The sequence below is a fragment of the Protopterus annectens genome, chromosome 2.part1 (assembly GCF_019279795.1).
Source record: "Protopterus annectens isolate FY-2018-M chromosome 2.part1, PAN1.0, whole genome shotgun sequence".
NCBI classification, from domain to species: Eukaryota; Metazoa; Chordata; order Ceratodontiformes; family Protopteridae; genus Protopterus; species Protopterus annectens.
In genome coordinates this window covers 336,038,870-336,052,760 of record NC_056729.1, presented here as the reverse complement: position 1 = coordinate 336,052,760, position 13,891 = coordinate 336,038,870, and the positions used below count along the sequence as shown (strand labels likewise).

Here is a 13,891-nt window from a genome sequence, read left to right as displayed (position 1 = left end):
AAATCTTCATTGCTAACCACATTTGGTACACCATTCGGGAGGTACAGATTTCTAAGAATACTATTTGAAATAAATTCTGCCAGTGAAGTCTTTTAGCATATGATGGAACAATTTTTTTCTGGCTATCCGTGTGCTATTATAGTAGATGATATTCTAGTAGGAGGTAATGGTGAAGTCGAACATGATAGAAACCTCAAGAAAGTTCTGGAAAGAGCTCATGAAGTGAATCTTGAACTGAATCCTCAGAAGTGTAAATTAAGGCTACGAGAGGTTACTTATGTGGGTCATTTGTTTACCAGTTTAGGCTTACAACCAGATCCTTCCAAGCAAACAGCAATTCTTGCGATGCCAGCTCCAGACAATGTCCAAGCCTTACAACGTTTTCCTGGCATGCTCAACTACTTAGTCAAGTTCGTTGCATACTTAAGCCAACTTTCAGAATCTTTAAGAGAACTCACACACAGAGATGTAACCTGGTCCTGGTCAGAACAATGCCAAAGAGTATTTGATGTCCTGAAACAGAAAATTGCCAGTCGACCCACTTTATACTACTATGATGTTCACAAACCAGTAACCCTTTCCTGTGATGCTTCTAAGTTTGGTTTTGGTGCAGTCATTTTTCAAGAAGGTAGACCAGTAGCCTGTGCATCGAGAACTCTTACCCAAACTGAGATGCAGTATGCCCAGATAGAGAAGGAATTCTTGGCAATTGTGTTTGCATGTTTGAAGTTTCATGATTATGTTTATGTCCGACCTACCCAAATAGAAACTGACCACCAACCTTTAGTCGCAATTTTGAGAAAGCCAATGCATACAGCTCCTGCGAGATTGTAACGTGTGATGCTCAAATTGCAAGTACAATTTCAGTATTGTTTACACAAAAGGCAAACTTCTTTATCTTGCTGATACCTTATACCAATTGCCCAGGCAAACCACAGAACTGCATGAAAATCAGGTTGCTAATTTTGAAGTCATGGAAGTGAAAAATTTTTCTTCTACATGTGATGAGCTTAGAACTCTCACAGCTTCAGATCCAATTCTCCAGAAGCTCGACCACTTTATCAGTCGAGGATGGCCTTCAAAGCAATCTTGTTTAACAGTAGAAGTGTGTGCAGCAGTACTTTCCCTACAGAGACAAGATTTTGTCAGACAACGGTATCATCATGAAATATCCAGAAGTGATTGTTCCAAAATCCTTGCAACAAGAGTACGTTACGATCTTGCATTGTGGCCACCCAGGAACTGATTCTGCAAAAAAGGGTGAGAGGACTAGTATTTTGGCCTTCAATGTCAAAAGATATTGAGAAAGTACTTTCATCTTGTTCTGTATGTAATAATACAAAGCCGCATCAGCAAAAAGAACTACTTCATTTAAGTCAGATTCCTGAACTACCTTGGTTGACAGTAGCTACAGATATCTTTGAGTGGAATGGTCTACATTACTTGGTGTCAGTAGACACTAATATTGGTTTGAGACTGACCTACTTCTTAACCTAACATCCAATACTTTCATTACTAAGTTGAAGAGATATTTTTATGTCCATGGTAGTCCGCTCAGAATTATTTCTGACAATGGTGCACAGTTTACAAGTCAGCAGTTCAAACAATTTGCTGAAATGTGGAACTTTGTTCATATTATGAGTAGTCCTGAATACCTGCAGTCAAACGGATTAGCTGAACATGCAGTTCAAAGTGCAGAACAGTGTTAGAGAACTCCAAATGTGACAATACTGATGTTTTTCTAAACTTGCTTAATCTCAGAAACATTCCTCGCGATGATCATCTTGGTTCACATGCCCAGAGACTTATGTCGAGAGAAACCAGAACCACATTACCAATCCGTAGCAATTTGTTGGTTCCATGTGGTAAAAACAACAAAGCATTGAAAGCCCAACTGTTGAAAAAACATTTGTCCCAGAAATCCTGCTATGGTAAGTCCAGCAAACCGCTCAGTCCATTAAAAGAAGGGGAGATAGTGAGGATGAAGACAGCAAAAGATTTTGATCGCATTGGATTTATGAAAAGTTTGTGCCAAGAGCTGAGATTGTTTATGATGGAATCACAAGGAATGGAATTTAGGCAGAATTGGAAGCATTTATTACCTGTGTCTGAGCCAGTGTTTCAGCATCTTGCCTGTAATAAAGACTTCTTAGAGTGACTTGTCCAATGTTCCTGTTCCAGAGGACGTTCTGTCAGCAATCCCTGTTCCTGAGAATATCCCCGAGAGTCCTGAAGCAGAACATTCCCCAGTGACTTTCCCTGTTGCTAAACCCAGTCCTATTACATTACGAGATCAGGTCGCATTTCCAGACCTAGTTCAAGATACACGGCAACCTGGACATGACTGGTTGTTTTGTTGTTGTCTGTATAATTGCATGCCCATTAAGATGTCATTGTCAATATGAGACAGCTCAGTAAAGAGGGAGGATGTAGATCAGAGTATGTGATGTACCTTTAAGAAGCATTCCATTCAGTGGGCATGTGCATATAAGTACTGAACACGTGCAAGTAAGAGTGCCAGTTTGAGTGAGCAGTCAGAGTGATAGCATGCATGAGTGTAGTAGTCAGTCAGTTTGTTCGTTTAAGTTTAATGTTCCTGCCATCCATCCTGATATGTTTGTATGTAATAAACTACTTAAACGAACACCCAAGCCTCATCATTTTATTCAGATGACAAGACAAGTGACACCCATCTCATAAAACCAAGAGTACAGCCTATTAGTTTAAACATGTTTTTGTGTAGCTTTTTGCACTGTAATGCCTTCATTTATTAATACCAGAAAAGAAGAAAGAATGACAAAGATGAGGAAGAAGAAAAAAGGGCTTCTATTTACTTTAATAACTTTATCACATACAAGAACAAGTAAAAAATACTTTAAGATATGCAGTTTATATTAGGAAAAGTTTCATAAAAATACTGTTAAGAAAATGTTTTACTTAACCGTTACCTTTTTCCTTCCTCTTCCCTCAGAGTCCTTCCAAACATTAATGACAGGCAAATGCTTTTCATTTTCTCACAAGATTAACAGTCGACAAAAGTCCACTCTTTCCGCTAATTCTTATACAGCCATATTTCAGAAATGTAATTGATTCTTTGTAGTCTCACATTTACTCATTAATTTCCATATTGCTTTTCGTATCCATCTCCTGACTTCAGATTCCAGTTAATTTCCACTGTACTCCAGATTATTCTTGTCAACTCCTGTGCTTTTTGCTGTCTGTCAAGCATTTTTCTTTGAAACAGTGGAAAAGGTTTCACTGGCAGTCTCTCTCTATGTGCTTTAATATAAGAACGAGAAGCAGAGTTCCCTACTAATTGATGGCTCATTTTTTGTTGGACATGCTTTTGCATTTCCTCCTTAGCCTATCCTGCTTCAAAAAATGACTGATCCTCCAGGAAAAAATATTCTGAAGACAGCTGGGTACAGCAGCTTGAATCTCACACCTGCCTGTTGACATTCCCTGATTACCGGATACATTTGTTTCTCTTTTGCCTGGTGTATAGTGAACAATCATTTCCCACAAACACTCTACTTTCTCCAACTTTTAATACTTTGTCTTTCAGCCAGAGTTTTGTCAGGATCAACTCTTTCTGCTAGTAGGTTTGCATCTTTACTAATAAAGGTCTTGGCCTCTTTCTCATGGCAAGAAGGGATCATACACATAGTGTGCAATTTCAATTAACAGTTTCTCCTGAGGAGTCCCAATCCAGTTGCTTATTTGTGCCTTCATAAAATTAACACATTGTGTTCCTTCTGGTTTCTCTGGTACAGCAGAATATCTCAGATTTTACCTTTGTGCTCTGTCCTCTAATTCTCCCATTTTAAGCATCTCTTTTTGAGCAGCTTCATACTCAAGTCGGCCTTTTTTTCATTTCAGCCTCTGATTTTTGCAGTTTTATCAGCTCACCTAAATATCTGTTTAAAGCTTCTTCCAGTTTTTCTGGTCTTTTGTTATTTGAATTGATACATTACTTCAGTGTCTCTCTTATTTTAATCAGCTCTGAGCATATTTGATTTATTTTTTCCTCTAGATTACTGGAAGCCATGACTTACACCAAAGTTCGAGCTTGAACTGCTTTCTGCTGAACAGCTGCAGGATTTTTCCCCAGTTAGTGTTCTCTTTGCCTCTTCTAGTTGTTTTTCTTTTAGACTTAGTTTCTTCTTTGCAGGCATCCAGACAGTGTACTTACTAGCCAGTAACTGAATTTTACTCAAGTTGACAGTATCACTGGCCTTTGTTTCTCAGTTTCTATTTTCACAGTGGAAGAGCTTTAGCTAAGCTATTGATCAGTGTGCTGTCATCTTGGATGTCTTTACAGATGTTATTGATTCCATCTGTATAGCTTTACATCTTTCCATGCACAATATAAGGTATTACTTTGGCTGCTTTACCAGCTACTTCAGCTTCTGGCTGCAGAAATTCAATTGAATTTTATATTAGTTCTCTCTCTCCCCCTCTACAGCCTTTAAGTGTGGTAATCCTCTGTAGTTTTTGTCATAGTGATAGTTTCTGTGTGTGCTTTCTTCAGCATTTTCTTTATTATTTGTTAATGTTCAGGTATTTGCTTTCAGCCTTTGGCCTCAAAATAAGTGAGCTGGTGAGATACTGATTTGCTGCAACAGAGTATTCTTATATTATAAAACTGTAGCATAACCGTTCTTAAAGTTTTTGCTATTACTCTTTTTGATGAGATTTTTATGACTGTTTAAATAGTTCCCTCCACTACTACATGTTCATCACCATCAAATGACCAGGCGGTATATACTTGAATTCCACCCCCTCTGAATTTCACAAGGTGCAACTGACTATCCACAGACTTTCCAGGGCAAAAGGGGGGAAGAAAATAGGTTGCCAGACCTTTCATTGTTATCACAAAAGCAGACACTCACACCTATGGGCAATTTGCAGTTCCTGATCCACCTACTGCATGTGTTTGGCATGTGGCAAGAAAACAGAATGCCCAGAGAAAACCTAGGCAAACACAGGAGGACATGTAGACTCCACACAGAAGGCATCTCATCTGAGAACTGAACCAGAGAAAATCTTGCTTGAGATGACAATGCTACCCATTGTGCTATTGTGCCATCCTACGTGAATTCCTCCTTGTGCATAATTCTGAATTCCTGACTTTTATATAGCAAACTTTTAGCTACGAATATTCCTTTCTCAAAAATATAGACTCCAGATAAAGTCCTGACTACAGCCCAGCTGACCCATTTTGATTAGTGGCTTAGGGGGCTGATGAAGCAGGGAATGGATGGGCGTGAAGGTCCTCTTTGATACGCTCCATAAGGAGAGGCATGGTCCAAGGAGGGGATTTGCCTTCAGACTTAATCAACAACCATGGGGGGGGGGGGGGGGGGGCAGGGAAATTGAGTGGGTAGGTCATAAACAAAACAGAAGCACAGATGACCTCAGACCCCAGAACACCCTCAGGATCTACTACTGGCCTTAGCTAAAATACACAGAAAGTCCATGGGAGTTGAGGAGTAGCTTATAGACCAGGCATGGACATTAGGACTTAGGATGCTGACAGTGAGGTCCAAAGGAACCAAAAATATGAGAGAGAGAGGGAGACTCTAATACACTAATCCCACTTGTACTGGTTGATTATTTTGGTTTGATTATTATCACGGTAGTTGCTATACTCTAATTACCTTTACCTTGGGGTTCCAGACTGTGAAGTCACTCACTTATATCTATTTAAAAACTCTGTAACCTGGCTACTTACTTGTGGTATCACTTTGCCATCATATCACACCAGTTCTTTGTGAGTTACACTGTCTGGCTATTCAAAAGTAAATTACTGCCAAAGTTCTAGATTTTGTTTATGTGACACTGCATATCTTGAGCCCTGTATGCCTTTGAGAACTTCCAGCTTGATACCTGCTACATTGTTCCCTGTACTTGGTCATCCATGAGACTCCTGGCTGTTACAGTAGTGTGGCTTGTTTCTTCTGGCATTTGTGCTTTGCTTGTCAGGTGTCACATCTCTGCAATATGCTACATAAGTGGCCATGGGGAGTCCCTGTAGGTGAGCTGTTTCAAGTCTTTCTTAATAATGTACCTTTATGATCTCTTCTACAGCTGAGTGGTGCACTGTGTTTCTTGCTGGTAATAACCACCTTTTACCATAAGTTTCATTCTGTTAAATTATAAGTTATTATTTTATATTATTCCCTTTTTCTGTTGTTTCACTTTGTACTTTATATCCTATTTATTATGCTGATTTATACTATGCATAGGTAGGCTTAAGTGTATAAATAAGCTTGAGGTCATTTCATTTGCATAAAGTTCATTTTTGTTGTTCTATTCCACAGCATGTAGATTCCTTTATACAAATGTTTTTTGTGTACACATCTAAAAAATGTCCTTTCCTAGCACGGATTTTTTCAATTTATCAATATAAAGACAATTGTTCTTTTTATGTGGTTTTTGACCCTGTGCCTGCCAGACATCAAACAGGAGAATCCTGGTGCTTACAATGAGCCATTCTTGTTATAGCAAATGTCGGGGGGGCTACAAAATCCTGAAAACCCAAAATCCTGTGACCAAAATCTTGAAAGTTCAAAATACTGAAAACACAAAATACTGAATTTCGTAATACTGAAAACACACAGGATACCAACACTTACTATATTTCAGCACAAGTACATACAGAAACAAGTAAAAGGCAAACCATATTACTTTTCTCCAAATATAAGCAGGGGGGCAAGCAACCCTGCACCCCCCACTCCCCCTGCTATTTAAATATATCAACTCCGAGATTGCACTTAGTGTAGTGAAGTGCAGTCTGAGAGTTGATATTTTTAAGTAGCAGGGGGTGTGGGGGTTGCAGGGGGGCTTTCCCCCTGCTTATAGTTGAAGGGTAATATGTATTATGAGTTTTAAGTATTTTGAACTTTCAAGATTTTGGTCTCAGGATTTTGGGTTTCAGGATGTTGTAGTGCTCCCAAAATGTCATATAAGCGGTTGTGAGGGTGTTTTGTGCTCTTGTTGGCATCCTAACAATGAGGGCATTTTTCATTTATGAATCTAACCCCACCAGTGGTGACATGAGCACTCATGTCAGTGCGAGGGCCGCCTACTCATAAGTGCTCCCCCATAAATGTCAGTAGCCATCATCACCAACTTGGATGGCCATGCCCATATTCCCCCTGATCTAGCTCCAGCACTGCTTGATGAGCTTATGATCTCCAGCTGGGCTGTGTCATTGCACAAGCCAGTCCAGAGCGTTGTTCTATCACCTCACAATGGACACTTCTATTCTTCTTGCAGGCAGTGTCAAGCATCTGAGCTGCTAGTTGAACTGAGGTCACCTGGGCTGTAGTCAGAACTTATCCCCGTATGCTGTCAGTGCAGGCTAGAATGATTGTTCATTTCATGGTTATAGCTATGCCTACTACATGAGTCTTGAATTTCAGCTGCACGAGCAACATCGTAGTTGTTGTTAAGCAACTCCATTACTGTCAGTATTATTCTGTTTTTTTTTTTTCCTGTTTTGCAACACATCCTCACTTTATTTCTCATTTTTTTACATTTTGCGTAACTGGCATTTCCCGAGTTTATTCTTTTAATTTTCAATGCCATGTGCTGTGCACACATGCAGAATGTATAATGAAGTCATGTCTGTTTCTTTCAATACCCTTCTAACTGTTTCATTATTTCTTATTCCAGAAACTGTTCTGTCCCTTACAGCTGAATTATAAAATTTAAGAAATTCATAGTCTTGTTCTGAGTAATGTATGCAAGTATAGTCTATCTAGGACCTTGTTAGGAAAAAATAAAGAAAAAATTGCAAATTCTTTTTGGAATAACAGTAATTCAGGGATTTCTAATTGTTGCTAGTTTATTATCTCCTCATCAAGAAAGGTAAAAGGCTTACATACTTTACAGCTTCTTCCCCACTGGCATGCAGGAAGGTAGCACACTGTTTCTTTCCAAACTTCAACTAATCAGTTTGTGAGGAATAAACTTTTTGGATCTAAAGCTTCCAGATTTTTGCTCAGTTTCCATGAGCAGGAGATCCCTGGTGATTACAGCTGGACCATTTCTCAAATAGCAAATTAAACATTTTTACTTCCAAAAACAAACTCTTGAAAGTAAATATATTTATTCATTGTTGCATTTTTATTTCTTCACTTCTCACACCATATAATGTCAGGTTTATTAATAAATAATCTGTGATGTGTGTATTCAAACTGAGCAACGTCAAAGAAATGTGTACCAAATGACATGTAGATAATTATAGCTAATTCATTAGTATTAAATCTGTGTAGCCCATACATAACAACCACTCCTAATGTACAAGAGTGCTGCAGCATTGAATGTAGCATTGGCAGTTTAATCCTGTTCTGTAGGGTTGTGCTACATAACACAAATTCTACCAGTCTGCAGGATAGTTATGGACAGTGGGCTGAGGAAATATTCATTTATTTTGTAGCCTTAGAACCTATTGTTTTTACTGGCATTGTCATCCTTTCATATAGAAGCTCTTACATGTGGGCAGTAAATGTATAAGCTAATTATTAAACAACTTGTTACTACTGTACATGCAGCAGGAGAACAGACTAAGCACATACCTTAATGCTGTCTCTGCCACTCTGAGACTGCAGCCTTGGGGGTGGAGCCACACTTGTGCTAGTTTTATCCTTTGTGATTATGCTTTGTTACAATGATAGTGGTGTGTTAGTTATATCCCTAGACCTGAAGACTATCAGAAGTTAACTGTATTACAGTGGATTCTGCCACTTTTATTAGGAACAATTCTGAAATTTTGCAAGAAGATAAAGCAGTGTTACTTTACATACTTGTGATTAACCTCAAGCTTTGGTACTCTGGAAAAGTATTTGGGCTGTAAGAAGTTTAAAAATTTGTAAAAAGGTGTATCATTGTGGACTATTTGGTTAATATCAACTTCACACAGGAGGGACTGTGAGGTTGGAGGATTAAAAAGAGAAAGAAATTAAAATGCATAGTTTTATATTTTGAATTGAACTTTTGAGTGGATCTTTTCATTTTTGTGAGTACAGAAAGTAAGATTTTTACTCTTCTTTGTGTGTGTGTGTGTGTGTGTGTGTGTGTGTGTGTGTGTGTATATATATATATATATATATATATATATATATATATATATATATATATATACACACACACACACATATATATATATATATATATATATATATATATATATATCTATACACATATATATATATATATACACACACACACACACACACACACGCACGCATGCGGTTTCACTTCAGAATCCTGAAATATCACAATCCTGAACTTCATAATCCAGAATCCCAAAATCCTGAAAATATACAGGACACAAAGAATGGCAATATTCCAGTACAAGGCCACACAGAAACACATACAAGACAAAGGAGAGCACTTTTAACCAAGTACGGGCAGGGGAGCAAGCCCCCCCTGCACTCCCATGTGGGGGCCTGTGCCCCCCACGCCCTCTGCTAATTAAATATATGAACTCCAAGATTGCACTCCACAGAAAAAAATGCCAAACATACCATCACGTTTCATGACTGCCTGTTGTAACCTTAGTAATATTCCCTTTTAACTTGCTGTACTACAACATAACACGATAGTGTAGTGAAGTGCAGTCTTTGAGTTCATATATTTAAGTAGTAGGAGGTGTGGGGGTGCACGGGGGCTTGCCCTCCTGCTTATATTTGGTGGAATGTCGTATAGTTTGTGTTGTCTATAGTCAGTATATGTATCATGTGTGTTTTCAGTATTTTGGATTCAGGATTTTGAGTTTTCAAGATTTTGGGCTTCCGGATTTTGAAGTTCAGGATTGTGATATTTCAGGATTCTGAAGTGAAACCATAAACACACACACACACGCACACACCATTTTCACTTCACTTCACATTCTGATGAGACTTAATTTTTGTCTGTTTTTGTAATTTCTGTTTGAATGTCTTTTCCTGGGCTGAGCTTGAAAGTCATCCATGTGAATGAGTGTTCTGTTCTGGTTAATAAGGAACAAGAAAAAATAATAATAAAAATAAAATAAATTCAGTTTGAAGGTTGCAAAGCTTGAATTACTAGAGAGCTGCAGTGCAGTCCCTTGTGACCTGAGCATAGCATTCCTAGCAAAAAAAAATAATAATTTAAGTGAAAATAATACTGAGGGGTGACCAAGTCTGTGGCTTAAGCACATGCTTACTTTAGGAAATAATTGCTTGTATGAATTAACCATTTACAATAGCACTTGTTTGAACTGTACTTTTAAATCATATGCATTTATATTATCGCTAGTTCATTATGAAGTGATAATTAGATGTTTTGAGTTTCCCTCTAAGTTTATAATATCTGCCACTGTGTTTTCTCAGGTGGTTGTTTTTCAGCTGAATATGTAAACAAGTAGTGGGAGGAATAAGCCATTACTTGGGTGTGGCTTGTATGGGATGTACTATTTTTGAAGTGTTCAGACCATATTGATTACTGCATATATTATCTTGATAGTTCACCAGAAATTTTTCTTTATGAATTGCTGACTCCATCACATGGAGAGAAGAAGTTGTGACTATGACCCACAAGACCCAGGTTCAGTTAGTGTCCTGAGCTCGGGAGGAGCCAGTCAGGGAGGGACAGAATTTAAATGGTACGCTAAGGGAAAGAGTGAAAAGTTGTTATAATAGGGAGAGTGAGAGATACTTAGCTCTAACACATTCATCTCATCAGTGATTCTAGTGGAGACTAGAGACCTAATATGAGGCATTTACTTTGTGGGAGCTGCATGTGGGTATGTCATCCATAAAAGTGAATACTTTTACCACAGTGCTGCTAGTGTTTGACAATGTCTTACATGCTTGATAGGGCATGTGTAAGGGAGCTAATAATGGCTTAAAGGAAAATTCCTACCCTGGTGGCTGCCAGATGACAGCTACATTGTTGGTTTATCAAGGTGGAGGCTATGATGGTAAGCATGCATGTGAAGGGCAACAGAACAATGCAACAAACTATATACAGTTCTGTATACATGAAAAGTTGCGGAGGTAGGATGATGATATTTCTGACCATGTCTTTTTCTTATTAATCGAGAAGCAGTTTTTTGGTGCGTTAATGAAACCTACTGTTATTGCCCAGTAAGACCATGTTTGGAACAGTCAGTTCAGACAAAATCTTATTTCAGTTTTCCAAGTGATTGATATTAAATTAAAACTCATCTTGGCTTGCGCTGCCACAAAAAAGTGTGTTAACTAAAATTCTCCGTTGAAGCACTACAACAAAATCATCTGCAATATTTTAATTTACTTCTGTCCTTTGTACCGAATTACATGTGCCAGTAAAATATTTCGTGCTGTGTTAAAACAAAATCCTCTATTTTATTTTGTATTTAATTCAGAACCTATTTATTGGCAGTTTGCAATAACTGCTATTCTGCATATAATTATTTTATCTGCTCTTGCATTTAATTATTTTTAATTAATTAATTTAATTAATCATAAATTAATTATTTTTTTTAACTAATCACTTGTTAGTTTTATAGTCTGTGTATCTATATCTATTTATAAATCGATGCACATAAGTTATAAGTTAAGTGGTTCATTGTACATCACGTTGGGCTGTAGGGCATATTCACTTATTGACCATGTTGTCTTTAGCCTTGCCAGCAGTATAGTTTTGCAGTAGGATGAATTTCACTTCAGCAATCATCTTAAAAGGCATGAGTGTAACATGTACTTTCTTGGTTTTAGATTTTGTTTACTTTGTGAGAGATATGTTTCGTCAGAAAACAGGCATTGTGAAATTTGCAATTCTTGCACATCAAAGGTAAGATTTCTTACTGTACCAGATAACATTCTACTAATTTTATATGACAGTATAAGGAATCATTTTGCAGATAGCTGCATTATACTATTAAGTGAAAATTTTGGGCTTGTTACAAACTCTGAAGTAATACATAAAGTTATTATGCTTTAATGATATCTTTTAAATATTTTTTCTTTATAGAGGTAGATGGACTACTTGTTTATTTTTATTAATCAGGTAAGATGCACTGAGTACAGCTGCCTGTGTTTATTCATGATGTAGAAGCAGTTTTAGTCTAGACAAGGGAAGTTAATAGATGACTAGATATGCAAATTCAGTTTTTTCACTGCTGATTATGCAAGCTGCATATTATTCAGAGTTGCTTTAGTCTTTGCTCCGCCTCCACGATGTAACAACCTTGGAGTCATTTAAAATTATGGAGGGTACAGGGGTCTTTACATTGTATGGATGTTGGAGGAGTCAGTGCCCCCACAGAGAAAAAGCATAATTTGCCTTTCTTTTGCATACCTCTGTCCATAGAATGTGTGACTCTCAGCAAGTTACTTAATGAGGAGCTTGCAGTCAAAATGAAATCAACATAGTAAAAATCATTAGTTTTTCATTGCCTTAACTAGCTAAGCAATTCTGCCTTTAGTTTACTTTTTGCTGTCATACTATACCGAGGGCCAGTAATGCGCCAGCTATCCATGATTAAGAATCTGCTTTATGTATTATTATTATTAGCTCATATCTGTTGCCTTCGCCATCACAAGTACAATATTCCTGAGATATGTATCTATTAAGAAATATACTCCTATAAATGCTCATATCCTGTTGTAATGTCATTTAACTAATGTATAATTAAAATGTATATAGCTAGGACTAGTGTCTTCTTCTTTGTGTATTTTCACTGTTTATTCACTGTGGTTTTGTACTTTTTTATACTCCCCCTCCATTTTTTTTACTTTGGAACCACATGACCATTAATCTGCAAGTGGACGTTATTCGCAGGAGAGCTAGCTATTCAGCATTGGGGCTGATGAAGGATATGCACATGCATTATCTGTCCTTTGCAGAACACATAATTCAATAACAAATGCATAGTCATTTGAACAAAATAGCAGCAGAGCCTGTGATATCAAAACATTTTAAATGCCTTCTGACTGTTTTCCTTCCAGTCAGCTTTCTTAGTGGCAGTAAGTTTTCAGAACTAGATTCATCCGACCAAAGTATTCCTGCATCTGTATTGTTTGGTTTCTGTCCTGTGTTTTAAATCAGATATACCTGTTGCTCAGGCTTCTGCAGATAGATTGACCTACTGCCAGCTGTGATATTGAGAAAGGATAAGTGTTTATTCTCATTTTTGTCTGCATTTTGATTTAATATCTCTGTAATCTGTACAACTGTACTTATTCTTCTTTTTGTTTGTCCCCTCCCACCCTCTCTGTTCTTGTTTTGGTGGCTCTGGAATTGCCCGCCCCTCCTGTAAGTCTGTATTTGAACATTCCTCCTGAGTGCATCTCATTTGCGTACTTAACCAAATACAGTGATATCATATTCTGAGTCTAGTGTTCACTCTGCATAATACAGAGAGAAGATTTGAGAAGGCCAACCCACTTATGTTCTTCCTTCCTCTCTCCTTGCACTTTACTAACAAAAGAAAAATTAATCTGCTTCTACTGTATTTGTGTTTGCTCCTAGTTTATTTTGCTTTTGCCTCTTCTTAAAAGTACTCAATTTTATTTATTCTGCTGCACTTATTGCTGCCTGGTAGTAGCCTGATTAAATTGTAACTGTTATTCTAAGTCTTTTGGTATAAGCACTTGGGCTTCATACCGGTTGTTTTACATTAAGAAGGTTTGTGGTCTGCACTGTTGTACCAGGACAGGTAGCTTACATCCTTCTAAGCTGGGAATTGCTGATTGAAAGCTCAGTGTCTGCTATTCTAAAAATGTATTAGTTCTGGTTTAAGCACCTTGGGCTTCAGGCCAGTTATTCTACATTAAGAAGGTTTGTGGTCTGCACTCTTGTGGGAGGAGAGGCTGGATTCTGCCCTTCTGAGCTGGGAATTTCTGGTCGCAGGCTTATTGTGCTTGCTTATTCG

The 13,891-nt window shown here is 37.7% G+C and overlaps 1 protein-coding gene across 1 annotated transcript in view; it reads left to right on the top strand.

Moving 5' to 3' along the window:
* ZCCHC4 (zinc finger CCHC-type containing 4) overlaps positions 1–13,891 on the top strand; it is a 1,048,879-nt gene that overhangs the window by 890,399 nt on the left and 144,589 nt on the right. The window contains exon 10 of the mRNA XM_044062164.1: positions 11,733–11,808. Coding sequence (XP_043918099.1) covers positions 11,733–11,808 — 76 coding nt within the window. The remainder of the gene's footprint in view (positions 1–11,732; positions 11,809–13,891) is intronic.